The 24,243-nt window shown below is 34.7% G+C and overlaps 4 protein-coding genes across 6 annotated transcripts; 1 reads left to right on the plus strand and 3 right to left on the minus strand.

The window, feature by feature from the left end:
- Positions 1–1,111: 1,111 nt before the first annotated feature.
- LOC114076931 (probable methyltransferase PMT28) lies at positions 1,112–6,233 on the minus strand. The gene is made up of 8 exons (XM_027916655.1): positions 4,998–6,233; positions 4,772–4,921; positions 3,784–4,054; positions 3,620–3,712; positions 2,887–3,061; positions 2,349–2,591; positions 2,036–2,230; positions 1,112–1,625 (listed from the first exon to the last, which is right to left on the minus strand). The coding sequence occupies exons 1-8, from the start codon at positions 6,024–6,026 to the stop codon at positions 1,427–1,429; spliced, it is 2,355 nt and encodes a 784-aa protein (XP_027772456.1). The 5' UTR covers positions 6,027–6,233; the 3' UTR covers positions 1,112–1,426.
- A 763-nt stretch (positions 6,234–6,996) lies between these two features.
- LOC107017059 (DUF21 domain-containing protein At1g47330) lies at positions 6,997–13,677 on the minus strand. Its single transcript, XM_027916656.1, has 12 exons — positions 13,238–13,677; positions 12,057–12,133; positions 11,886–11,969; positions 11,672–11,785; positions 10,975–11,061; positions 10,620–10,759; positions 10,433–10,520; positions 10,156–10,232; positions 8,821–8,939; positions 8,283–8,521; positions 8,024–8,070; positions 6,997–7,390 (listed from the first exon to the last, which is right to left on the minus strand). The coding sequence occupies exons 1-12, from the start codon at positions 13,410–13,412 to the stop codon at positions 7,312–7,314; spliced, it is 1,326 nt and encodes a 441-aa protein (XP_027772457.1). The 5' UTR covers positions 13,413–13,677; the 3' UTR covers positions 6,997–7,311.
- A 3,675-nt stretch (positions 13,678–17,352) lies between these two features.
- On the minus strand, positions 17,353–23,418 carry LOC107017786. 3 transcript variants are annotated; one of them, XR_003577751.1, is made up of 11 exons: positions 23,166–23,400; positions 22,973–23,080; positions 22,749–22,896; positions 22,100–22,200; positions 21,584–21,643; positions 20,691–21,391; positions 19,815–20,089; positions 19,047–19,668; positions 18,735–18,827; positions 18,455–18,615; positions 17,353–17,780 (listed from the first exon to the last, which is right to left on the minus strand). XR_003577751.1 is itself a non-coding variant. In XM_015218050.2 (11 exons), exons 1-6 carry the CDS (start codon positions 23,359–23,361, stop codon positions 21,307–21,309), a joined length of 681 nt encoding a protein of 226 aa, XP_015073536.1. In that variant the 5' UTR covers positions 23,362–23,418; the 3' UTR covers positions 17,353–17,780; positions 18,455–18,615; positions 18,735–18,819; positions 19,047–19,668; positions 19,815–20,089; positions 20,691–21,306. The 3 variants fall into 3 exon arrangements, 2 of the variants coding, with proteins under 2 accessions (XP_015073536.1, XP_015073535.1); XM_015218050.2 differs by having other exon boundaries at positions 18,735–18,819; positions 22,749–22,879; positions 23,166–23,418; XM_015218049.2 differs by having other exon boundaries at positions 22,749–22,879; positions 23,166–23,418.
- On the plus strand, positions 18,280–20,271 carry LOC107017785 (putative S-adenosyl-L-methionine-dependent methyltransferase Mb0746c). The gene is made up of 2 exons (XM_015218047.2): positions 18,280–18,778; positions 19,493–20,271. Exons 1-2 carry the CDS (start codon positions 18,412–18,414, stop codon positions 20,119–20,121), a joined length of 996 nt encoding a protein of 331 aa, XP_015073533.1. The 5' UTR covers positions 18,280–18,411; the 3' UTR covers positions 20,122–20,271.
- Positions 23,419–24,243: the final 825 nt, after the last annotated feature.

The raw sequence follows: 24,243 nt of genomic DNA on the forward strand, positions 1-24,243 counted from the left end.
AATTTATTTTAATCGGAGATTCAATGCTGACTCCGTACACTGAATGGAGACCAAAAAAAAAATTTATGGTAACAGATTTGATGGATAGGAATGGGGAACTTTCTTCCTTGTCTATTTAAGGAAGCAAAATTGCTTCTGTTGAATCCAATTTCTTGGCTTTCCTCAATCATAGTTTGATGGATGATTGTGTAGCTATTTTTCCTGAGGATATAGTGACGGAGATTTTGTTGAGGTGTTTTGTCAAATCGTTGTTGCGATTTAAATGTGCCTCCAGGAATGGATTCGTGCATCACCAAATGCTGCCCCATTTTGCAAGCGCGAATATTGAAATCCAAGATGTCTTGTCTTGTTGAACGAGATCAGGGGTTTTGATAAGGACGTATCAGTTCTTGCAGACACATTTGAATCGCAATAACGACTTGTCTGGACATCTCAACAAAATAAGGGAAAATTATTTACATAATCATCCATCAAACTATGATTAGGGAAAGCCAAGAAATTTGATTCAACAGAAGCTATATAGACAAAGGAAGAAAGTTCCTCATTTCTATTCTTCAAATCTGTTATTAAAAATAAATCATTTTATATACTAAAAATAAATGTTCGCTTTTTGAAAAAACAAAAGAAAAGAATTACTATTTCTTTTTATACTCATTAACTAATTTCCCTACCCTCTTTTCTTCCCTAAAATCGTACTAATATATTTTATACTCATAAATTTTAGGAAATTGAATTTAACAATTAATCTTAAAATTGAATTTAACAAGTAATTAGTTGGATTATTTTGGGGGTTTATGTTAAGGTAGTTTATTTTGTGATGAAATTGCAGGGATATAAAATAATATTGGTTTGTTTTTCTTTTCCACTGCATATGATTGTTTATAATGTTTGAAAATTTTATTTTTATTTTATTTTATGTTTAATTACAAGAGCTTCCCACTTATAATAATATATGATAAATCACGTAAAAAATATTATAAGTCATAATTCAAAATATTAAAAGGATCTTACGTTCGGTGTTTGAATCTCGAAATACGAAAAAATTGCCACATAAAATCGGACGGAGGGAGTACTATATACCCTACCCTTCCCTTCCCTTCATCAGTAAATATTAAATAATTCAATATAAATAGACATTGTATAAGGTAAGTTAGAGAAAGCAGAATATTGCACACTAATTGTTGGAAAATACTTTCCTTTCAGCGATGATCCAACAATGAATTAAATCTTTGTATACATTTCCGAACTCAATACTCACGACGTCTAAATTCTGGATCCACGACTATTTCTTTTGCAATATGTGAACAGGGAACACAATTGTTGGCAAGAATGGCACTGTGTATAGATAATATTGTATAGATAACCAGCAGGAAAATGACTGGAATCTGTAGTTCAAATAATCAGATGACTTGCCTCTAAGCATTCATCAAGGTCTCCACATTGTCTTTTGAGCACAAAGGATGCCTTCCTTATCTTTGGCGAAAGTCATTCGTATCTCCCAGTGCAAGCTTCTCAATATTTTCTCTAATGGATCAAGTATTTCGACCTTGTCACGTATGATTCCCCAGCCACCAGGCCGTAATATACGGTCCATCTCAACCACAATCACAATGGGGTGCTTGCACCTGCAGTGAATGAACCACTTAATTAGCTATGAAAAAAATTTGAAGTCTGGAAATGGAAAGTTTCAAACTTTACAGACCACCTCCAGAGGTCGGAAGAAGATTTTTCAAAACCCTTGCTGAAAGGGGTATGGGAGAAAACAAGGGAATATAGCCCAAAAAGAGGTGGAAGCTGTTCGTTCTTATACACACCGACTGGATTAATAATACTCGAAAACGGACTATGAGTCACCTTTTTAAAACAATATTATTTTTTTTTTCAGATAGAAGAATGACCATAAGTAGACCTGAACTGAACAAGTACATCCGACTTTTCGTCTTGATTCATAATAAAGAAAGACAGGATCATCCATATGTTTTATGAGGGGAAAACTGAAACAGAGGAGCAAATAAAGGAGAAAAGGTCATGTAACCTGTTCTTAAGCCTTGAGAAGAGATGATCTGCATGTAGAAGGTCGTATGATCTTGGATAAGTACCAAAAGCCTCACACCAATCGTGGTACACACCAATAAGTCCTCTTTCAAAGATTACGGGAAGGGTGTTTGGTGCATGTACAGGAATAACATTCATCACCCACACCTTCTGCTGTGCAAGAGCTGCTGCAAATCTGTGTATATTTTTCTCAGTTGCCGAGGCACAAAATTACAATTAAAAGAAGAGGGAGAGCCAATAACATTTTAATGTTTGAGCCTCGAACATCAGATTAACCAAAGCTAGGGGCTTACCCTCCATTGATGGCTTTCATATCCATTACATTCCGAATTTGGGACCATTCAATACCCAAGCCAACTAAATAAGAATGGTCAACAATAGCTTTCCAGTGCTCACTGTCTGCGATCAATTTCTCTCTATTGTTCATCCATTCGGGATAAGTTTCAAGTCTCTTTGGCCACTCCTCAGGCCATTCGGTTCCTCGTTGTTCTATGGATTCAGGAATTGTGTGCAAGCAAGATTTAATCGGCACATACCTGTTGCAGACAAGGTAATTGGAATTTAACATTTGAGAGGATAAAGAAAGAAGCATGACAATTTTAGAACTAATGTGTCTTTGACTCTAAGGTTTATCATAAATCATGATTATTCTACCACTTCTGAGAGAAGTGTAGCTTATTTGTGTGATGACATACAATGATGGAGTTGTGCACTTATTTTCCCAAGATTACTCGCACATGCACAGTAGCGGAAGTATGTGCAAAGGAAATGCAAATTGACCGAAAAGAGCAAAAGAGAACAAGTATAATAACACAAGCTTTTCCAACTCACCAGGATGCATCTGGGTTCTCATTTGCTTTGCATAGAGGTGGAACTTTTTTCCTTCTCAATTGGTATATGTCATTTGCTTGTGGTTTTTGGTATAACTTAATCCTGATATCACTGATTTCATCAGTTTTATCAGCGAGGATGTTCCAACAGATTGATGCTGTCAACGTGGACATACCTGGAGAAGAAGGTTGATTTTATGAGCATGAGTACTTCACATAAAGGCATTCGAAAATACATGCTGAAAAGAAAAGTAAAGCACGCAAAATTGAATATCTTATAAAGGATTAAATCAAAATGATAGCTCGTCTTTCAAGTTTCACAAAGGAAAACGACTTGATAACAATGCAAGACAATTTCAAGCTACAAGCCAAAAAATGATCCATCCATCCATCCAAATCAAGAGCTTCTTTAGTAAAAATAACATGAATTCTGTAGCAGATCATTTGGGAGTGTATGAGAATATCAGTAGTCCTTATTAGCAAGAACAAGAAGCTTGACATTGACTGAGAAATTACAAGGGATGATTTTGTTATATCCATGACAGTGGAGGGCAAGTGTCCACTGCTGAATTTTTTTTCTGTAGGAAGATAAGGTCCGCTAAAGGAATTGTCATTGTTCAGGAAAGTATTTATTCATTAGACTAAAACGTGCAAAAGTGTAAAAAATAGCTAGTTTCATCAAAGAAAGAAGAAAAACAGAAGCCGTTTTCCTTCAACACAACTAGAGGACAAACCTTCTTCAACTTCAATGCTACTGTGCTTTGAAGACAAAATAAAATAACCTCCAGGCCTCAAAATTCTGTTCATCTCTATAAGATGCTTTCCCCCTGAAAGTAAACTTAATTAAATCTCCTGATATCACAGAAAAAGAAATCTCTAGCAATAACTTAACACTAACCATTAGAATGCCAAGATGCATGGCAATCATTACAGTGAATAGTATCAAAGACACCACTAGGAAAGGGAAGCCTCCGAGTTCCGAATGGGGTAACTACTGCTGGAAAACCACGCTCAAGTGCAACTTGTGCTAGATCCACAAGGTCATCTTTTAAGCCTAGAGTAAGTGTTAACACATCTTTTTCAAGTAGAGAAGCCCCAAAGCTTGAATCTTCACATCCAATATCCAGCACAACACGGATATTCTTCCCCCATTCAATGTCTGGTACCATCTACCAATCTCCAATATCAATTCACACATCAAACACAAGGAGAGACTTTGCAAGTAGCATTCAACTGACAACTCAATAAGTAAATAATCATGCTACAGTTAGCAGTATTATTTCAAATCAGCCAGGCATACACCTAGTGTTTGAATCTAGCAACTTCAGTAAGAGAAAGATAATTAACAAGGAGTTAACCAATTTCAAATCAACTACAACCAGAAATGGCACCAGCATCACTGTGTGGTGAAGACAAGTCATCTTTCCTCTTCTCTACAAAGGAAGAGATCATAATACAAGAGTAAAGCAGCTCAAGATGCTTCGTGTGTCAGGAGAATGCAGAAAATAATAGCCATCTATTTTTACATTACTGATCAGCTTTGGCAGATTTTCAAGCATGACTGGTTTGAATTAACTCATGCCAGAGTCCACAATTGAATTAGTGAAATGCTGAAAAAGTTGGGATGTAGGGGAAAGCAGAAGAAATGGTGGAACTCCACCCCAGCTTGTATATGGTCCACTATATGGGAAGTGAGAAATGCTAGGTAATCTTTTAAGACAATAGTAACTCTACGCAGAGAATTAAGATGGACCATTTATAGTCTTTGTATTTTGATGCGAAGGAAATATATACATATGAGTTATGAAGATTCATAGACAATCCTTAGACCTTTCAGCACTGCAAATGCTAGAGAAACAAACAAAGAGTCAATAAAAGGGACTCACCTCTTCTATGAAATCTAGGTAGTGTTGAATTCCACCTTTGGGTATAGATTGGTCCGTCGGAAAAATGAGATGATCTCCAGACTCCACCACCCAGCTCCCTTTCTTAACATATGCCTCTAGTTTCGGGTGTGCCACATTTTTATAATGTATCTGTAAATATTATGAACTTAATATAAGAAAGAACAGATAAAGCTGAATTTACTGAAGATGAGCTTGATTCTCATACCTTTGACTTACTCTCAGGCCAGCTTACTGGAGTCTCATAACCACCAGGAGGAAGGGGAACAAGACACATTTGAGGTGCTTTAGGACAACTTCTTTCGTGATGCCGATAATTCTGCAACTTTCCACTGGCACTTTCAAAGTCAATGCAAGGAATGTAATTGTGCTTGCTCCTAGTGCTACATAAATTCCAAGTATAATGTGCTTTTGGATCAAATAATGGTCCTAAATTCTTGTTCTTCTTCCCATTATCTTTAGCTTTCTCATCCTCATCCTCCACTTTCTCAGCAGCCTCTTGATCCAATTCCTCAGTATTAGCTATTTCACCATTACCTTCATTACCATCTACTGTTCCTTCTCCTTCTGCTTCTCCTTCTCCTTCTCCTTCTCCTTCTTCTTCTTTATTACTTTCTATTTCCTCTTTCTCATTCTCTTCACCATCCACTCCTTCTCCTTCTTGTTTACTATTATTTTCTGTTTTTTCTTTCTCATTCTCTTTAACTTCAACTACTTTTTTCTCTTCTTCTTGCTTATCATTTCCTATTTTGTCTTCCTCATTCTCCTTCTCCAACACATCAGTTTCAGATCCTTCCAATTCTTGTTCCTTCACCTTATCAACCTTTTTGGGTAACTTCAGATCCTCACCTTTTCTCTTCCTATCAACTCCACTTTTATCATTCTTATGCCAACCACCAGATTTTGAAGGCAAAGAAGACCTATCAACCCTCTTCTTTTTCTCACCAGAACTTGATCTATGTTTCAGTTTCTTATTATGGGGTTGTTCTTTCTTAGTTGAAGGAACTAAAGATGTAACCTTTTTCCTATTTGCAGATGAAATAGGTTCTCTAATATCATCAAAAGTGTCCCTTTGATAGGCTACTGAATAAGAAGAAGGTGAAAACACAGACCAAATGAATACAAAACAAAGACCCAAAATTACTACTGCAGCTAACTTAACACCAAGACCATAAGATTGATATGAACCTTTTACCTTTCTTCCAAATCTTGTTAAAGCTATGTTGTGCTTCCTCATTTCTAACTCAAACAAAAATCTGAGACATACCCAGAAATCAGAATTCCATATAAACAACAAAAGCAACAATCTTTTTTTACCCCAAAACAAGAATCTTGGCAGCTCAAGAGAGAATTGACAGTGAAGTGATGTTCTAACTAAAGAAAGTTAAAGTAAAAGTCAAGATTTATTAGTAGATTTCAAAAAATTTCTGTTTTTGGATTTAAGAAGAGCTGTCACTGTATATATATTTAAAAGAGAAAAGGAGTTGGAGAACGAGAGCTTAGTATATCGAAACTGATTTTTTATAAGATTTTTAGTTTAAGCTTATTAATTTTCGATCCTTGTTTGGATTTGATTATATTATAAAGTTTGAATTTCGGTAAGAGATTTACATAATATCAGAAATTGGCTTTGAATTTTTTGAGATTTTTATGCTCATATTTTTCTAATTCGAGTCTATTATCAAAATGAGTCATATTTTTCGATTCTTATTCAAGTGGACAATATTTCACAAATTTGAATCCCATTGAGAGACTTATTGAAAAATTAATAAAATCTCTCATATGTCTTTATTGGACATCGAAAAATAAAAATTGGAAATAAAGATATGTTTATAACATTTTGACTTAATTTACTTTATTTAAGAGTATTAAATTGTTCGTTCCAATTTTATCTTATAAATATAATGCGAAAATTTGTTCAAAATTTTCATTAAGTGTTTACTTTAATCATTTACTATATCTGAAAAGTTTAATAAATGAAGTATTTTGGTAATTATGGCTAACTAAAGAATAATTTGGCAAGAGTTACCCATAAAAATGAAGTCATTTAAAAACTTCATGTTAATTAGGATAAAAGATACCACTTATTTCAACAACAAACTCGGTGTAACTCCACAAGAGAGTTTTGAAGAGTAGTGTGTACGTAAACTTTGCCCCGAGGTACAAGGGCCCTAATAATATTGCAAGAAAATTAAGTTCTTGAGACATAAATAACACACATGATACTGATGAGATTCCAGTAAATGAACTTTGTATGTCTGAAAACTCTAGCAATACACTGCATTACAATTTTACAATCCAAACCAAATTTCTTTCTTGTTGAATTTGCAGCCTATTCCTCTGTATATAGGGCTATACTATCTACCCGAATTCGCGCTCTACGGGACCAGTCTAATCTAAGTTTAAATAGTAATACAAAAATACTAGAATTAGGATATGCTAGAATAGAGAAACTATACATTTAACATGTTGCTATACTTGAGGTAGCTATTGAGAAGTCTTAAAAGATAGTGACTGAACAGTCAGAGGGCCTGGAGCAGCTGAGTTGAGGAATTCTGTTCAGCTGAAAAATCTTGTGAAGAATTCATGTTCACCTTTATCCTGAAAAGAGTGAGTTGATGATTACAATCCCATCAGACACACAACTGATCAATTCACAATCTTGTAAAGCGGACAAGCTATACGAGCACTCCAGCCTCCCGGTCTAATGAGGCTTTAAGCGCCCTGGGCTTTAGTAAAAGAAGGTGCAATGAAGGCGAAATATATATGTAACTCAAGAAAGTAACAGATTCATTCATAATGTTTTCCTCAGCAACTAGTAGTACACTTAATTGTCAATTATATCTTGTTGTTTAGTACCACTCGCCTTCAAGATAGAACTCATGGTCAATGAGGTGTACGCCTAAGTGTTTTGCCTGCACCAAAGCGCACTCCTTGAGCTATTCTGAGACCCAGGGCTTAAACGCGCTTAAATGAGCCTTTGACAAAACTAACCCTTTCTAAGGACAGAGGCAAATATTGTCAAGTGCAAGTGTGCAACAACACCTTCACAATCCCAACAAAGGGGAGAAAACCTTACCACATGCTCAGTCGCTCTCCTTCCCTCCTATTTTCTTTAGGAGGGGCAGCAATAGATTAAGACTGATCTTTAATAGTATTGAAGTAGCATAGAACTAGTTCTTTAGCTAAAAGAGTTTTACATGCCAATGCTAGAACAAATTAGACAGACAATACCTGTTATGAATGTTGACATATTCATCGGTTTCATCCAATATCTCCTCCTGCCGTAAAGAAATGCAAAATAAGAAAGTAATACACAGAGAGGTTTGGATAGATTCTCTAAGAATGATATGGAAGTGCATAAATGTAACAGAGTAAAAATGTGTTGTACATACTCCTCTCTCTGGGTTGGAGGTGGGGGGGGGGGTCTACAATAAAAACAATACCACAAAAAGGACAAACAAATATTAATGAAAGTCAGAATCTTAAGCACCTGAAGAAGCTCCTCAATGACATCTTCCATAGTAATAACACCAACAACTTCTTGATTGGAAGGGATCTCTGGTATTGGAGTGTTTTCCAAATCCAAAATACAAAATGAGCAACCTTTGTGCCTCTTCTTGAAAGCAGGAGTAGGGGGAGGAGATTTCTTTGGGACTTGGTCATCATCAGCCTTATGTAATGCAGTCTTAATGTCATGCGAGTTGGATTTTGGTGTTGCGCTATCACCATCTGCAATTATCAGTTCATACAACACTTAAAGTTGGCCAAATCGTAATTTCACAAATTTAATAGAAAACTGTCAAGTTAAATCACTGAAGATCTGTTTGCTTCATTTTCTGAAATAGAGGTAATTACAAGGTATGAAGGACTTGGAGAGAGTTGATTAGAAGCACATTTAGCACAAAATGAATAAGAAATTAAACTGGATATGCGGAGCAAAGACGTTTAAGGCTCGCAATAATGTTTTAACAGAAAAACTAGGATAAGTAGCCACGTGGTAGAGCCAAGACTAGTTCAAGGTTTCAGACCTTTATCATTCACAGGCATATCTTTCGTCTCGTTCAGATCTTTATATACAACAGCAATGTGGCTATGGCCCTTCTGAAACTCATTCAAAATGTCATACAGAGGCATGTTTTCAGAAACCCTGAAAAAATACCAATGCTGTACAATTAGCTTAGAATAAGAGCATTGCATGCTAACTATTATCTTAATTCAGCTGTAAATTGTTTTTCCTCTACAAATGTGTCACTCATATTACAGTTTGTACAATCTAAACTGCAGATCTATGAAAAGATCGTGGATATCTAGGAAGTACTTCACAATAATCAGAATTCAGAACCTTAGGATTCGTTACTTGGATAGCTACAGGAAGTTATCTTGTGTAGAGAAAGCACAGAAGGATAATTGGATCAGTCAGAAGGCTATAATAGAAGTCTGATAGCCTTCTATTGGAGATGATAAATAAATATTGAAATGAAGCTTGACGTGTAAAACCATGACGCATGAACTATATGAGACGAAATCAACTACTTCCCCTACTAGTTAGATGAAGATGAATTCTACAAGTGAAAAGGCCATGGTGGAAGCTAAACCAATTGCTAACCCATGGCACCTTCGGTCAGTTAGTTTCAGTAACCTTTAAATTGTTGTGTTTAGAAAAGAGACTACATAGCATCAGCGAATGGGAGCTGAATTTCTTAAACATAACATGAGATTATATATCATAGCAACTAAGGCAAAATGGATGCTAACCTGTAAAGTTATAAGGTCATAAAGAAACCATGGTACAATAGTGAAGTGCAGAAAACTGTTACAACCCAGGGAGAACCACACCCCCAAAGCTAGTTATTGAAGTGGGGTAGCCCAAGGCTATGTAAACCCCTAAAACCCAGGGAGAACCACATCCCGAAAGCTAGTTATTGAGGTGGGGGAGCCCAAGGCTATATAACCCCACCTCAGCACATAGTAGTATCAATATGGGACTGGACCATAACAAATCACCATGCTCCGCATCCGTCATCCTTGACAATGGCGCGCTAGGCAATACTATCCCTGGACAAACACTGCCTTACTGGCGTCACCATCCAAGGCATGATGGGCACGCAGGGAGAGCCCAAGGATAGCTATATGAACCCTATCTCAGCACATAGTAGTACTGATGTGGGAGTGGCCCATCACAAAAACATTGATGCAATTATAATTCAATTGTTTAAATTAGCTTTACTTTCTTTTTCTGAGTATCCCATAAATGTTGCCCTTGAACCAATAAGTTCTGTTTAGGTGAGCTTGGGGCATAGTTAATTGACTGGTTATAAACATAAACATTTAGGTAAGGGAAGAACTGCTGCAGTTATCTTTACCTCGGAATTTTTCTTATCAACATTTTCCTCAGGGGAACTGAATTTTCCTCTGAGTGAACCGCCAAAAGATTTTTAACCTGCCCGCAAAATATTTGAAGACACATACAGAGAGCATGGAACACAATGTCAGTAAGTTACAGATACACATACTTGCAGAAGTAACACAGCAAAAGAAACAAGAACTCTTGATAAATGATGTTGACAATTAAACTTCAACAAAATAAGTGAATCCACAACAAGGTAAAAATTGAGTTCAGCATGGATGAAACATTATTACCAAAATTAGTCCTATAATATTTGTCGACTTTCTGTAGTAAACAGGAACTCTGCTATGCCCCATTGTCATTATAGCATTTAGTGTTTCCCTGCATGATGGAGAGAGAGAAAGGGAGATAGACGTGTTATAGAACATAAAAAATTCATGAAAGCTTGAAATCAAATTGAACAGCAACTTATTAACCCACAAGTTAAGTGTTCCGTCCAGATCAAGAGAAAAAGCTTTTGATATTGGAGTCATCGCATCTTTTGCAGTTTTTTCTGTCAACTCCAGTGCTCCAGCAATTATTGTTGTTTCATCATGTGTCAAATCCCCTCCTTTTCCAGCCTGTCATAGCAATAAGAAGCAAACAAGCTGAGGCATACAGAAAAATAAACAGAACGAATTTGGAAACAAGGTTCAGCTATAGCACCTTATCTTGGTGAGATGAATTTGTTTGTGTAAGCAACAGTGTTCATGCATATATACAAATATTGCATGTCTAAAGATATTTTACATGTGCTTAGATCAGCAACAAAAATCGAGAACTAGTGAAACATTACCTCATTGCCATGGAAATCCACAAAAGTTTTGAGCTCAGCTCTTCGCAGAAGGGCAGCGTGCCCCTTACCTAACATCCAATCCAAGACCTAAAAGCAAAACCAAGGATGAAGTTAAGATCCCTTTTTCTTTATCAAGCTGATAATAAGATCCTTCACAACAGAAAGTAGCACAGAGAAATTCTCTCAATTTGCTTCATGAGGTTTTGGCGTTTTCTTTCAAATACTTAAGATGACTGTTCTGTAAATTAATAAATAAAATGATGCATATTCTACATATCTGATTATAAGCATGATAGTTTCTCACTTACAATAAAAATGAAAAATAAATAGAGTGAGAAAATGGAGTAACTCTGATATTATGACTATAACCAAGTAGATATATATAAATGCAGAATAGCATTTATATGAACTTCTCCATTCAACTTGATGTTGCCTTCTTTCCATTTTTTCCCAAGCTTACAGAAAGGAAAAGCGCATACAAATTAATCGCCAAAGTGTATACGAGTCCAGAACAATCTTATGAGCTATTAGTGGATTCATTAAGTTTTATTTCTTAAGCCCTGTCATTTGACTTGTATCGTGACACAGTGGCAACCAAAATTAAAGCTGGTGAAGCATTTCTCTCTCTGGTAGCAAAACATGGAAACTTAATAGCTATAAGAAGTAAACTATAGGATGTGATTGTTGTGCTTTATACCTTACTAATTGGATAAGCAATGGGGAAGAATAACCAGAGAAGAAGCTGAACAAGAGGTGCCACAGTAGCTCCAACAGTCAATCCATAGCGAGTACAGATTGCTTGAGGAATTATCTACAAATATAAAAGCAACAAAGCCTAGTTACAGAACAAGAGACGAGCAAATGCAATAGCTAACAAGCTGAAATATTAAGTTGATGAGTAGAATAGACACCTCTCCAAACATGAGAATCAGTGTCACAGATACCAGTACAGCTGCCCATGAAGGTACAAGCTTGTCCAAGAAAATTGGAAGAGACTACAAAGGAAAAGGAGAGAAGTAATAAATAAGTAAGCACGTGTAATAAAAGGACAACTATTGCCAAATAAGTACTGGCACACAAACCTCCATTGCTAAAGAGTTGCCGATCAAGAGTGTACAAAGCAAAAGGTGTTGGTTTTTTACGACTGGAAGTATTTTAGCTGTCAAAGAAAGGAAGAAATCTTTAAGAAGCCGATGCAAGCGAACATTCTACAACTCATATTGTGTCACAACACTGCTTCTTTTCTAACTTATCACAGTATAAGCTTTATTACAACATCAGTGATTATTGCATCAATTGTAGAATCATGATATGAGAACTGACTTAACTTTCTCATTTGTCCATTCCAGGTATGACAAGAATCATGTACCTCTTTCTCTTAGTTCTTCAACTATTCAATTACCTTGTTCGTGTATATAATCAATACACCATTTCCTTACTTTATTGCATTGCATTTCAACCACAACAAAAGCTACCACATCAAGCTTATTGCTAAACAGTTTATTCAGTTTCCAAGGCCCAAATTCACTCTCTTTTACTTATTCATGATTTATAACCCTCCTGCATAAATCAAGATTCAACCTTTTTGTTTCTTTCGAAAAATATGTTTTGGGACAGCCAATTCTAAACATTCATTTACCCATATGAACAATCTTAAAGTAAAAACCTGACTAGTGCATAGAATTAGCAAGAGGAAATTTAACTCCAAAAATTGATCATATAGAAAAGTTTACAACTTTACACCAAAGTTACAAAGGTAGCAGGTAGACATTGGTCAATCAAAACTACTCATCAACATTAGCAAACACAGGAAATTCACCAAGCAGTTCATCATCTACAATATACACATAAAAAAGGCTTTTTGACCTTGTATATACCATATGATTTTTTCACAGCCTCTAATTAACTCTACCCCTAGCAAAAATAAAGGATAACACATCAAACTTCCATTAAACACAAACAGATAACTAAAAACCCAAATCAGCAAACTTTAGCTCTTCCTAATAAACCCCAAAGCAGCAATCTTAAGCACTTTCTAATAAAACCCAAATCAGCAAACTTTAGCACTTCCTAATAAAACCCAAATCAGCAAACTTTAGCACTTCCTAATAAAACCCAAATCAGCAAACTTTAGCACTTCCTAATAAACCCCAAATCATCAATCTTTAGCACTTCCTAATAAACCCCAAAGCAGCAAACTTTAGCACTTTCTAATAAACCCCAAATCATCAATCTTTACCATATTCTTCATAATAAAACTTACAGGCATGAATACGATCTTGTGGACGACCAGATTTGCTGAGAACTTCAAGGTCGACAAGTCCAAGAGACATAAGACCAAGTGTAAGACCAGCCATCAAACCAGCAAACAACACTAATCCTATAATAACCAAAATAAACACAAAAAATTCTGTTCCACAACAAGGCACATCTGCCATTTTCTTTTCCCCAAGTTCAAAGAAAATTTGAAAACTTGGAAAAAGATTTGATTTTTTTGGGAATTTTAAACTTTTAGATTTGTTTTTTAATCAAGAACCCAAAATCATTCAAGCTACCTAACTTACAAAATTATTTATAGTGATTTTTTTTTTTCAATTCAAGAACTTTTTGTCTTTTTCTCTCCCCCATATCTCTTTAAAAATCAATTTAATTAGCATAGGTGCATGACCAATGTGATGAAAAACAATTATTCCCAGAATATTATTGGGATTGACTAATTAAATGAGTAGTCCCTTTGTTTCTTCCGATTGCTAAAAAGCTTTTTTGTTTCTTTAACAGTAGATTTATCAGTTACTTCACACACTTGCTCGCAGTTTATCGAAAATATAATTTTAAATATAAGTAATAAAATATGATACACTTACAGTTTATATGAGATATGATTCTAATTTCTTCGATAATATTGAGATCCCAAATTAAAATAGAAGATTAGTAAATAATTAAACGTGTTTTAATCTTCTTATTATTATTACTGATACTCTCTTAGTATCGTATTCCTTCAACTTTACATATTTGTTTGTTTTTTTTTCTTTGGTTATCACGTTTGTTGTTGTTATTATTCGTTTCTCTAGTATTTTCTATTTAAGCCAATGATTTATCAAAGATAGTCATTTTATCTTCTTCGAGCAAAGTTATTGGATGTCCACCACATTGATTGTGGTATAACTGTTTTGATTTGAACATGAAACATCATAATTATCGATTCATTTCCTTGACTACTAAATACAAGTCCACAAATGAAATTCTTTCGTACTGTCTATTACAATTCTAGTGTTCCAATTTATTGTTAAAAAATAAATTTTCGCTATACATGTTATTTGTGATATTAGTGTTTGATCTTATATGAGTATTCATATATGTATCGTAACTCGCAAGAACTAAAATGATACTTAGGGTTGAAGTAAAGTAGAAATGTTCTCAATTATTTTTATTTAAGAGTTGTTAACTAATATTTTTAAGATATTTCAAAAGCATGAGCAACTCTTCGAATATGAGATTGATCGGTATCAATATTTTTTTTCTATTAATTCTCTTATTTATAATATCAGATATATTATTTTTGTTTAAGGAATTATGAGTTTGTCATACTATATTATGTCATATAATATGAAATATAAAAATATTCTAAATGCAAGAGCTTCAATATTTCCTTATTAAGATCCAAAAAATAACTTAGTTACCAATCCTTTATTTTAGACAATTTAATAAAAATAAAAACAAAATGTAAAAAGTTGTTTTTGTTAATGAAATAACTGTATGAGTTCTTATAATATTGTACTTGGAATTTGGTGTTTATTTTAATACATATAAAGGTTGCAATTGTAAATATAGTCATTAATCATTATTATACAGTAGAAATGATAATTAAACTATTAAAGAAGATAAGTATTTTTAACTTTTAATATCGAAATACTTTATTCCATAAAAAAAATAAAGTTTATTTGTTCTTTTGACTTGTTAATAAATTTTCGTTAATTGTCACGTTTAAATCACACCAAAAAAAAATAAAATATCTACTCAGCTTTATACGTTATCAATATATTCACACTTCATGTGACAAATGACAGTTGACACGTATAATACTTATACGCTTAGTGTTTTTGATGAATTTTCATAACCATTCTATGAAAAATGAGATATGTGTTTGAAATGGATATTCGAGGTAAAGATATATATAGGGCCCGTTTGGCCATAAATTTTGCAAGTAAAACTTGGAAAAAAATTTGGCAAATTTTGTTTGTCCATATACTTTTTTATTATTTGACAAATTTTTTTGGCAAATTTTTCAAATTCCCAAATACTAGGAAAAACTAGTATTTGGGCCAAATTTCATTATTTGGAAAGTTTTAGAAATTCAATTTTTACCCTTAACTTTTTATTTTACAAAAATAATATATTTATTGACACCAACCCCAATTCAATTAGCTACCCATCTGCCAACATTATTTAGTCTTAATGAACTAGCTACTAAATAAAACATGAATTACATTTATTTTATTTTGGTAGATAAATATTACGTTGTTGATGTTGGTCTACGGAACACAAGAGGATTTTTAGCTCCATTCAAAGGAATGCGCTATCATTTGCAGGACTACCAAGGAAGTGAAAGAGAGCCTAAGAATGAAAAAGAGCTCTTTAACTATAGACATGCTTCTCTGCGCAATGTAATTGAAAGAACTTTTGATGCGTGGAAAAGTAGATTCAGAATACTAAGACAAGGCATGAACAACTATGAATGTGACATGAAAGTAAAAATAGTAATTGCTTGCGCTGTATTGCATAATTTTTTACGTGAACGCCAAAGTAGTTGATGGAATATTCAATGAATATGAAAATGATAATATGGTTGTTGATGAAAGTGACGAACTATTGGCTCAGGGTGACAACATTGCTTCATCTTCTCGATCATCTGATTCGGAAATGCAAGCTCATCGAGAAGAGATTGTTCATAAAATGTGAGATGATTATATTAAAGAATAGGTTGAACTTTTCAGATGAGAAAGCATAGGTTCTTCAGTGATTGCAATATTTATTTCCTTTTGTTTTCTTCTCTTTTTTCCCCCAAATTTATATTAGTTGTATTTTCATTACCATGATTTGTACCAAGACCTTTTCACTATACGAATATTTATTGTAATGATTCTTGTTGATTTGTTGCGGAAGTCATAAATCTTGTTACATGAGATTTCTATTGTGCTATGTAATACAAATTTATGGTTAGTTTGATAGTTTTAAAAACTTATGGGTATAAATCATATTTCTTAAAAAAATAAAATATGTTTCTCAAATTCTATGGCCAAACACATGGTAAAATTTCACCCAAATTTTCATCCAAATAATATTTGCCAAAAATATTTGAATATCTATGGCCAAACGCTAGCTAAATGAGCACTAAGCTAAGTTAAAACTGGATTCTTCTTCCTCGTAGCGGAGTATTAGTTGGTCACTATCAATGTTTTTGATGATAAAATCAAAATTTAATTTAGAACATGCTTCAATGGGACTCAAAAAGACTAAACTATTTATGGGCATATGATTCGTATAAATGCGATGTTCTTCTTATTTTATTATAAATAATTATTATAGATGAGATGTTTGGCACGTAAATATATATCAAATGTGAGCAAGTGTTTATTAGGCATAATACATGAATACAAATTAACTTTAGCTGATATTTATATCCTCAACTATGGGTGTATATATATAGTCAGTTAAACTTGTATAACATTGAACAAATAAAAACATCTATCTTACGTGACATCCTACATGATAATTTTATGTCTTACTTGATGTACTGATGTCTTACATATATTATGCCGTGTAGGATGTCTATGTTTACTTGTTTAATTTTATACAAATTTAAATAACTATTGTGCACGTCCAAAGTCGGAAGTCATACATACCTGCTGAAGTCAAATTTGTGATATTAAACATGTTATAATATTTGTGTGATTATTAAATCGTCTAATTAAAAAAATACAGAAATGCATCCAAGAGTATGATATAATGTGAAGTGATAAAGAACCATGATTTCTCAGGTTCATATTCGAATATAGACAAAAAACACTAAAAAAATTATACCACTTGTTCAAGCATTGATGGACATAGTTATCTGATATTCCGTGAAACTAATCAAGGTGTGCCAGGATTCAAATGTGAGTATATATGTATATTAAACTATAAATATGAGGTCATGGTGGTCGGAGTGCAGATCATGCCAATGCAAAAATGTTAACTTATCATAAGGTGCACATGTTATTGAGAAAAAGACCAAGTAAATTCATAAGGTTCCAAGAACCTTATCCAAATCAAACATCTAACACCCAACAATGGAGCTATCTCACAATGTACAAAAATAGATAACCTATCAAAGACACATTAAAAAAACAATTTTTCCATCTGGCAACCAAAGGCAACAAATAAGTACTTGTTCATAAGTAACAAAAAATAATTGGACCACATCTTTCTTAATAAACCACATATGGTGGATAACATCAAGTGGATACACTGTGCTGACTTCCTAGGCCTATGGTTAATAATATAAATATGTGTTTAATATATACACACACATATAATACATGTATAGATAGATATATAATTGAGCCATAATTAAGGTAGTGGATGTGGATGTGCCAGTTGTTGAGATGTACCTTCTCTTTGATGGTGGTGTTAGGTGCATGAACAAAATATCACAATGAAAATTGGTACCAAAACTGATGATTCGATAAGACGAGTATAGAGATGACGGAGTGAAATGGGGGCAAGTTACTCCTTTACCCATTTGCAAGTTGGTTTACTATCCGTACCTGCAAACGTATAAGAGGAAGCCCGTGGACCACATCAAATACGACGAGAGAAATAAGCTACATACAATTTATATCGTCAACCAAATACAGTATAAATCTAATCTCATGCTTAATGTTGGATATCCCACCTTATCTAACACACAGACCTCCACGATGGGATAAACTAGTCCAAGGACTATAATTCCATGACAATGTAGTCCGTGTACGAAATGAATGGTTAAAGGTTTTTTGGAGAATATCACATCATGTTAAAAGTATCTTTGAGTTGTTCTCATCCTAACATGTGGGGTTCTTTTTATGCTACTTTTGGATAAAAAAATTGCTAACCTTTTAAAGATACAGTTAAGAGGGGGGGAAAGAATCAAAGAGTAGTAGGACAAAGGGATGAAAATTGATGGTAGTCGTGGCCTGCTTCATTACCTTCCTTTAATTTACTTAACACAGAGAATAGCTGGATATGATTGAATAACTTTTCTGAGACATTGGTTGTGTGTGTGGCTGTCTTTCCTTATCCTTAATGACAATTCTTTTTCCTCTACAACAGTACTCTTTTATTTCTGTTGTATATATTGCATGGCTTATCCCTTTAGTTCTTCTCTTCTATTAGTAGTCACTAAAAATCAGTATAATAATGTCTAATCAAGAAAATGGTAGCTTGCCTGATTTTATACTACCTGATTCTTTGTACACTGAAACCATCAGAGAAGTTCATTCAGCTGTCGAACATGATTGGGATTCTTTGAGACAATCAGCATGTCAAACTGCAGCTGGAAGGGCGCTATGGAAACATGTGATCCATGATCCACTAGCAGAGTTACTTGCAGGGGAGACGTACCTGAAAAAATTGTATGAGAAGATTAAGAAAGATATCCTCAACAATGCTAAAGAGATTTCTGGAGTTATCATTGCAGTAAGGACACTATGGTTTGATAAGGGAATTGAAGCAGCTCTTACTTCTTTTGATGGCGGAGGAGCACAAGTTGTCATTCTTGGAGCAGGTAGGTGATGTTCCCACATGATCTCTTGTGCTGTATATACCCTGTGACACTAAAATGAATGTATATTTAATGACAAATTGACTAGTTTATCTTTGGTAAATAGTAGTCAGTGGGGCGGAGACAGACTTTAGTAAGGGTGTCATTCAACACTGCTTCGTAACAACAAATTAATGAACTTACTAATCGAATTGTGACAATATACTGATATCACTTATGCATATGCTCATTATTAGTAGTCAGTCACTGAACTGATCAAATGTCCACTCACCCGTTTATGCGACCCCAACTTGTGTGGGACTGAGGCTTAGTTTTTGTATTCTGCAAAAGTTTTCATCTTCTAGATACATATACCAAACTAAACATTACCAGGATGCAACAACATTCCAGCTTTGAATCCCCAAAATACTAGCCATCAACTGCAACATGCTGATCTTGTGAAGTGACATATAGTCTTTCAGTGAAAAAACAGTCGTTCCATTTAGGAGCAACTATGACTATGTTTGGATAAAAGATGATAAGCGGAATGTAATTTAATTCCTCTGAGTTATGTGCTCAACATGGAGATTGAACACTGAATGGACATAGATTGTCCACCACAAGAGACTCCTCATATTTCACCTAGCATTTTTATTGCTCACCCCTCGGAAGCTAGTTGATTCCATTTAGCAAAAAATGTTACAGAGTAAACCAATGATGTCTGTTCTTTATCTGCAGGTATGGATACAAGGGCATATCGCTTGAGTTGCTTGAAAGACAGCAACATGTTTGAGGTTGATTTTCCAGAGGTCTTGCAGATGAAAACCACTATTGTAGAGGCAGCAACAGAAACAACAGATGAACAAAAGCACCAACTAATGATGGCAAAATCATTGAACAGAGTGGCAGCGGACCTGAGAGAAAAGAACTGGCTTGAAAAGCTTCAAGAATCAGGCTTAAATCTAAATACGAATACAGTGTGGGTATTAGAGGGAATTCTCTACTATCTTTCTCACTCAAATGCAATGGAAGTACTAAAGATTATAGCAAATAACTGTACCTCTGCTCATACAGTACTCTTAGCGGACTTCATGAACAAGCAATCAACCACAATGTCCAGCTCAAATTTCCATTTCTATAGCGACTATCCTGATGAGTTATTGCCATCACTAGGATTTTCTGATGTTAAACTTTCTCAAATTGGTGACCCAGATGCACATTTCGGGTTGTTGCATGACCCACTAAATTTGTTCAACAAGTTGCGCAACTTGCCCAGGTCACTTCAAACTCACCCAGATGGAACCCCATGTTGTAGGTTGTATTTGCTTCAGGCTTCTGGAGAACCACCAAACAAGACTATTTTGTGAATATTATAAGAATGGTTCACCAATAAAGTCTAACTTGCTGTTAGAGCTTAGAAGCACCTACTCGTTGATTGTTACTGTCATCGTTCCACATTAGTTATACTGGCAACAATATCGTTTAAGCTATGACTAGTACACTTTTTATCTTTTCAAGATCTAGGTAACTCTTAAACAAGTTCATCATATTTCAGCCCCGTCATACCCCCTCCAACTTTTAACTTCTGCAAGAGTCAAAAAGTAATATAGTACTATTTTACCTTCTTTTAGAGCCTATTGCATTTCTCCACAAAGAAAGTTTTATCTATTTCTGGAAAAAGGAATCTAGTTAAAGGAATTAATGCTGATTGCCTGCTTCGGATACTTTCAAGGCTCACACGACAAAAAGAGCGCGAACAGGAGCAGGCATGAACACCTAAAGAGATTCATACTTTTTGCGGTTACTTGCCCATTTTTCATATTTACATAGGCAAGTTCACTTGAGCCCGTAAGTACTAGACTTTGATAAATGAATGGAGGTGCAGAGATATTTAATATTAGAAACATAATCGTAATAGATAATCAAAACCTTCTACCTGAAAGCACTTGTTATAGAAGGGCTTGATCGAAGGACTCAGACAAGAATTATCCCAGGCCTTGTTCCTTCACATGCTTCTAAGGCTTGAATTATATACAAAACACACAATGAAAACGTCCTTTGTGTGGTATGCTGTGTTGCTCAAATCCCCCAAAAATGCTACTGCAACCGTGTCAGATTCTCCAAAAATGGTGTCAGGTGTGACGGCACTTTTGGAAGATCTGAGCAATACAGGCGGTATGGTATGACCAAATGGTGACTAAGAAACAGAGAAGTTTTGTGAGAGTGAACTATTGGCTGCACGAAAAGCATGTTCTTTGCATAGTATACAACTTAGCAGCTAGTGCTACTGTCATACTTGAATCCAAGATTACTGCAGTAATTTCAAAGAAAGTGAAGATAGGTCTGCTAACTATAACTAATAGCGACTGAAGTAAAGAGAAGTTAACAGGAGAAAATCAAAACAATAAAAGAATAATATTTAACATTAAATGTATGATACAACCTATTGAAGTTTTCCTTTTTGCCCGTCCCAAAAGTGAAGGATAAAAACATCTGCCGAATTGGCAAATGCCAAATTCATCCTGTTCCTTCTTTGACTTGAATAAGGATAATCAAACTTCAAGGCATTCCTTGACGCCTTGCTCAAAGTTGTCCAGACAGGTCACTGTATCCATGAGAGCATTTGCAACCTTTTGTCTGTTTAAAAAAAAATAGCATGTTCATGCCATAAGACGGTATGATCAAAAGGCAAGGGATGAATCAAACATGAAATATCTAGCTTGTTATCATGTTTATCAGTCATATAAAATGTAAAATTTTGCTTCAAATAAATCAACATATGTTTTGAGAAGAGTACAAATAGAAATTGTTGCATATCACTAATTATACCTATTAGAAGCAACTTGCACATCAAATTCATTTGCCATGTCACTGAGAGAAGCAAAAGACCTGCACCCACAAGAAATACAGAAAGCATTGTGACAAATAATTTATGTCAAATCCCTCCAACACATGCATGCATAGATGAGTCATTGTGATAACTCAAGACCGAATTTTAATGTCTCCAGAGCACGTGAAATATGGAAAACAGGCAATGAATGTACGCTCTTTCCATATCCTTTTAGAAACTAAATCAGTACCTAATAAGGATAGTTCTATGGTAACACGTAATATGAAATTTCCCAACCCAGATTTTTTAGCCACCAGCAGGTATTGAAGGTAAGATTAGTTGCTTCGATATGTGGACAAAAACCTAGCTACTATAACAAAAACATTTTCTAGAACATCGGCTAATGAACAGCTAAGACAACTTCCACCTTAAATGTACAGAGATCAACCTACTTCTTGAAGTGTTTATAGCTCGACATACAAGATAAATCGGTCACAACAAGTTTTACTGGCTACCTTATGAGATCGATAAGTTTGGCTTCAGCTGCTAACTTTACCGGGTCCTTGTCAGGAAGCAAAGAAGAAGCATTTTTCACAACCAGCTGGAACGTGCAAACCTGAGAATTAGGAATTTTTCATATGAGTTACAAACAACACACACATAGGTCAAAAAGATATAAGAACCAAAAAATAGAGTGAACCATAACTACTCTTTTTTGCTTAAATATTTACTTTTGTTTCCACAGCTTCTCGTCTCCCTATGTAACACGCCACTCTAAAAAATTGCATTACCATAGAACAAAATCTAGAATATATATATTCATGTAATAGAAACTAGTAACATGTCCACACCACTTATACACTCAATCAATCAACTACAACAATTGAGATCGGGCATATGAATCATCCGTATACGGTATAAATGCAACTCAATTCAATTCCATAATTACATCATTTTTCGTTGTTGATTATTTTTGCATTATCCATCAACCTACCACACCCTCTCGAGACTGGCTATGCTTAGCACTAGTGCATTTGGCTTAGAAATAAGTACATTAGCAATTTAACTCAAATAAGTACTCACTTGTTAAAATGTCATTAAAAATTCCATCAGATCAACAAGAAGCTGGTAAATTATGATTCAATCATAAGTCAAAACTCAAACCTCAACTCCTGATTTTGATTGAAACTGAACGAAGGAATTCCTCTCTTCAGGCACACAATCCCTTGCAGCAGATCTCAATAAGCTCTGAACTTCTTCAAGTTCCTTTTCACCAAACTCCGGTTCAGTTCTAGCTGTCAAAACAAAGCAACTAATTCATTTCACCATAACAGTATTATAAATAAAAAAAAAAAGAGGTTATTTCAAAATACACAGTATATTATTACTAAGTAAGAGATTAGCATATCGGAGGATGTTTCTAGAAGCCTCGATTGGAGCCAAAAGGTACTTCGCAGTCTTCTTCTTCTGATCTCTCAGCCATTCTTTTGGTCCTGCTGAGAACATTTTCGCAAACCAAAACAATTCAGTTAGACTACGTTTAATTTCAACTAAAAAAAAAAACTCGAGATAAGTAAGTACATATGCCGAAGGAAAAAGCGGAGGCAGGATGAGTTAGAGGAGCAATGAGTGAGAGCCAAACGACGGCGTTTCTACGGCTGAAAAACTTTGCTTCGATCGGCGGCGTAGGCGGCGGTTGTTTCACCGACGGCGGAGGTTTCAGGGGCGTCGGAGGCACGGTGGAGGAAGGGATAAGGGTGATACTCAGCGGGGTCATGGTGGTTGAAACGCAACGGTATTGGTAGTGTATTTGTCCTTTTTCTAAAATATCATTTCATATCAAGTTTATAAAAGATATAATAAATAAATGTATCCTTTAATTTAGCTTTAAATTATATTTATGCCCTTCAATTTTGGATGTGCATAAATAAAAACTTAAATTTGTATAAAGTTAAACAAGTAGACAATATGTCCTACATATTATTTTATATGTTATTTTTTGTCCTACGTGGTGCCCTATGTATATTCTGCCATGTAGGAGTCACGTGTTTATTTATTTAAAAATTGGATAATTAAAGTGTCTTTTGTGTATTATGAAAGTTGGAGGTCAAAGTTAAAATTTGAAGCCAAGTTTAGAATTCAATATATGTATTATGCCTTTATAAAATGCGAAAATTAATTAAATAAGATAAAAATGTATGTTATAGCTATAGTTTGCATAATTGCTCCTTAAAAAATATAACGGAAAAGGGCCTAAAATACCCTCAAAGTATTGAAAATGGTACACAATTACCCTCCATCCACCTATTGGCCCCCAAATACCCTTCACATCCACCTTTGGGTCCAAATTTACCCCTTCATTAACAGGCCAAAATTAAAAATAATTAAATAATAATTTTTAACGTGACACTCAACCATTGGTTATAATTTAATTATTTAAAATAATTTTAAACCCACCCATTTTAACTAAACCCACCCATTACTTTCCCATTCATTTTTCCCTTATTACCCTTCTCTCTCCTAGAGTGAGGGAAGAAGATGCAGGGGTTCCATTTCAACAAGGTTTGATAAGGTCGCACTATGTTGGTAGGACGTTCATCGAACCATCACAGAAGGTTAGGGATTTCGGAGTGAAACTCAAGCTCTCACCAGTTAGGGC

This window comes from Solanum pennellii, chromosome 4 (genome assembly GCF_001406875.1).
Source record: "Solanum pennellii chromosome 4, SPENNV200".
Taxonomy (NCBI): Eukaryota; Viridiplantae; Streptophyta; class Magnoliopsida; order Solanales; family Solanaceae; genus Solanum; species Solanum pennellii.

What these genes read in the sequence shown, in the direction of transcription:
- LOC107017059 (XM_027916656.1), bottom strand. Translation starts at nt 13,412, where the DNA reads ATGGCAGATGTGCCTTGTTGTGGAACAGAATTTTTTGTGTTTATTTTG. An exon ending in ACAAGATCGTATTCATGCCT is followed by an intron (nt 12,134 to 13,237) that starts GTAAGTTTTATT and finishes TTTCTTTGACAG; the next exon opens with CTAAAATACTTCCAGTCGTA. An exon ending in CTGGACGGAACACTTAACTT is followed by an intron (nt 10,521 to 10,619) that starts GTGGGTTAATAA and finishes TCCATCATGCAG; the next exon opens with GGAAACACTAAATGCTATAA.
- LOC107017786 (XM_015218050.2), bottom strand. Translation starts at nt 23,361, where the DNA reads ATGACCCCGCTGAGTATCACCCTTATCCCTTCCTCCACCGTGCCTCCG. An exon ending in CGCTTTTTCCTTCGGCATAT is followed by an intron (nt 23,081 to 23,165) that starts GTACTTACTTAT and finishes AAATGTTCTCAG; the next exon opens with CAGGACCAAAAGAATGGCTG. An exon ending in AATCAAAATCAGGAGTTGAG is followed by an intron (nt 22,201 to 22,748) that starts GTTTGAGTTTTG and finishes CCTAATTCTCAG; the next exon opens with GTTTGCACGTTCCAGCTGGT.
- LOC114076931 (XM_027916655.1), bottom strand. Translation starts at nt 6,026, where the DNA reads ATGAGGAAGCACAACATAGCTTTAACAAGATTTGGAAGAAAGGTAAAA. An exon ending in GGCCTGAGAGTAAGTCAAAG is followed by an intron (nt 4,922 to 4,997) that starts GTATGAGAATCA and finishes TAATATTTACAG; the next exon opens with ATACATTATAAAAATGTGGC. An exon ending in ACCTAGATTTCATAGAAGAG is followed by an intron (nt 4,055 to 4,771) that starts GTGAGTCCCTTT and finishes GGAGATTGGTAG; the next exon opens with ATGGTACCAGACATTGAATG.
- LOC107017785 (XM_015218047.2), top strand. Translation starts at nt 18,412, where the DNA reads ATGTCTAATCAAGAAAATGGTAGCTTGCCTGATTTTATACTACCTGAT. An exon ending in AGTTGTCATTCTTGGAGCAG is followed by an intron (nt 18,779 to 19,492) that starts GTAGGTGATGTT and finishes CTTTATCTGCAG; the next exon opens with GTATGGATACAAGGGCATAT.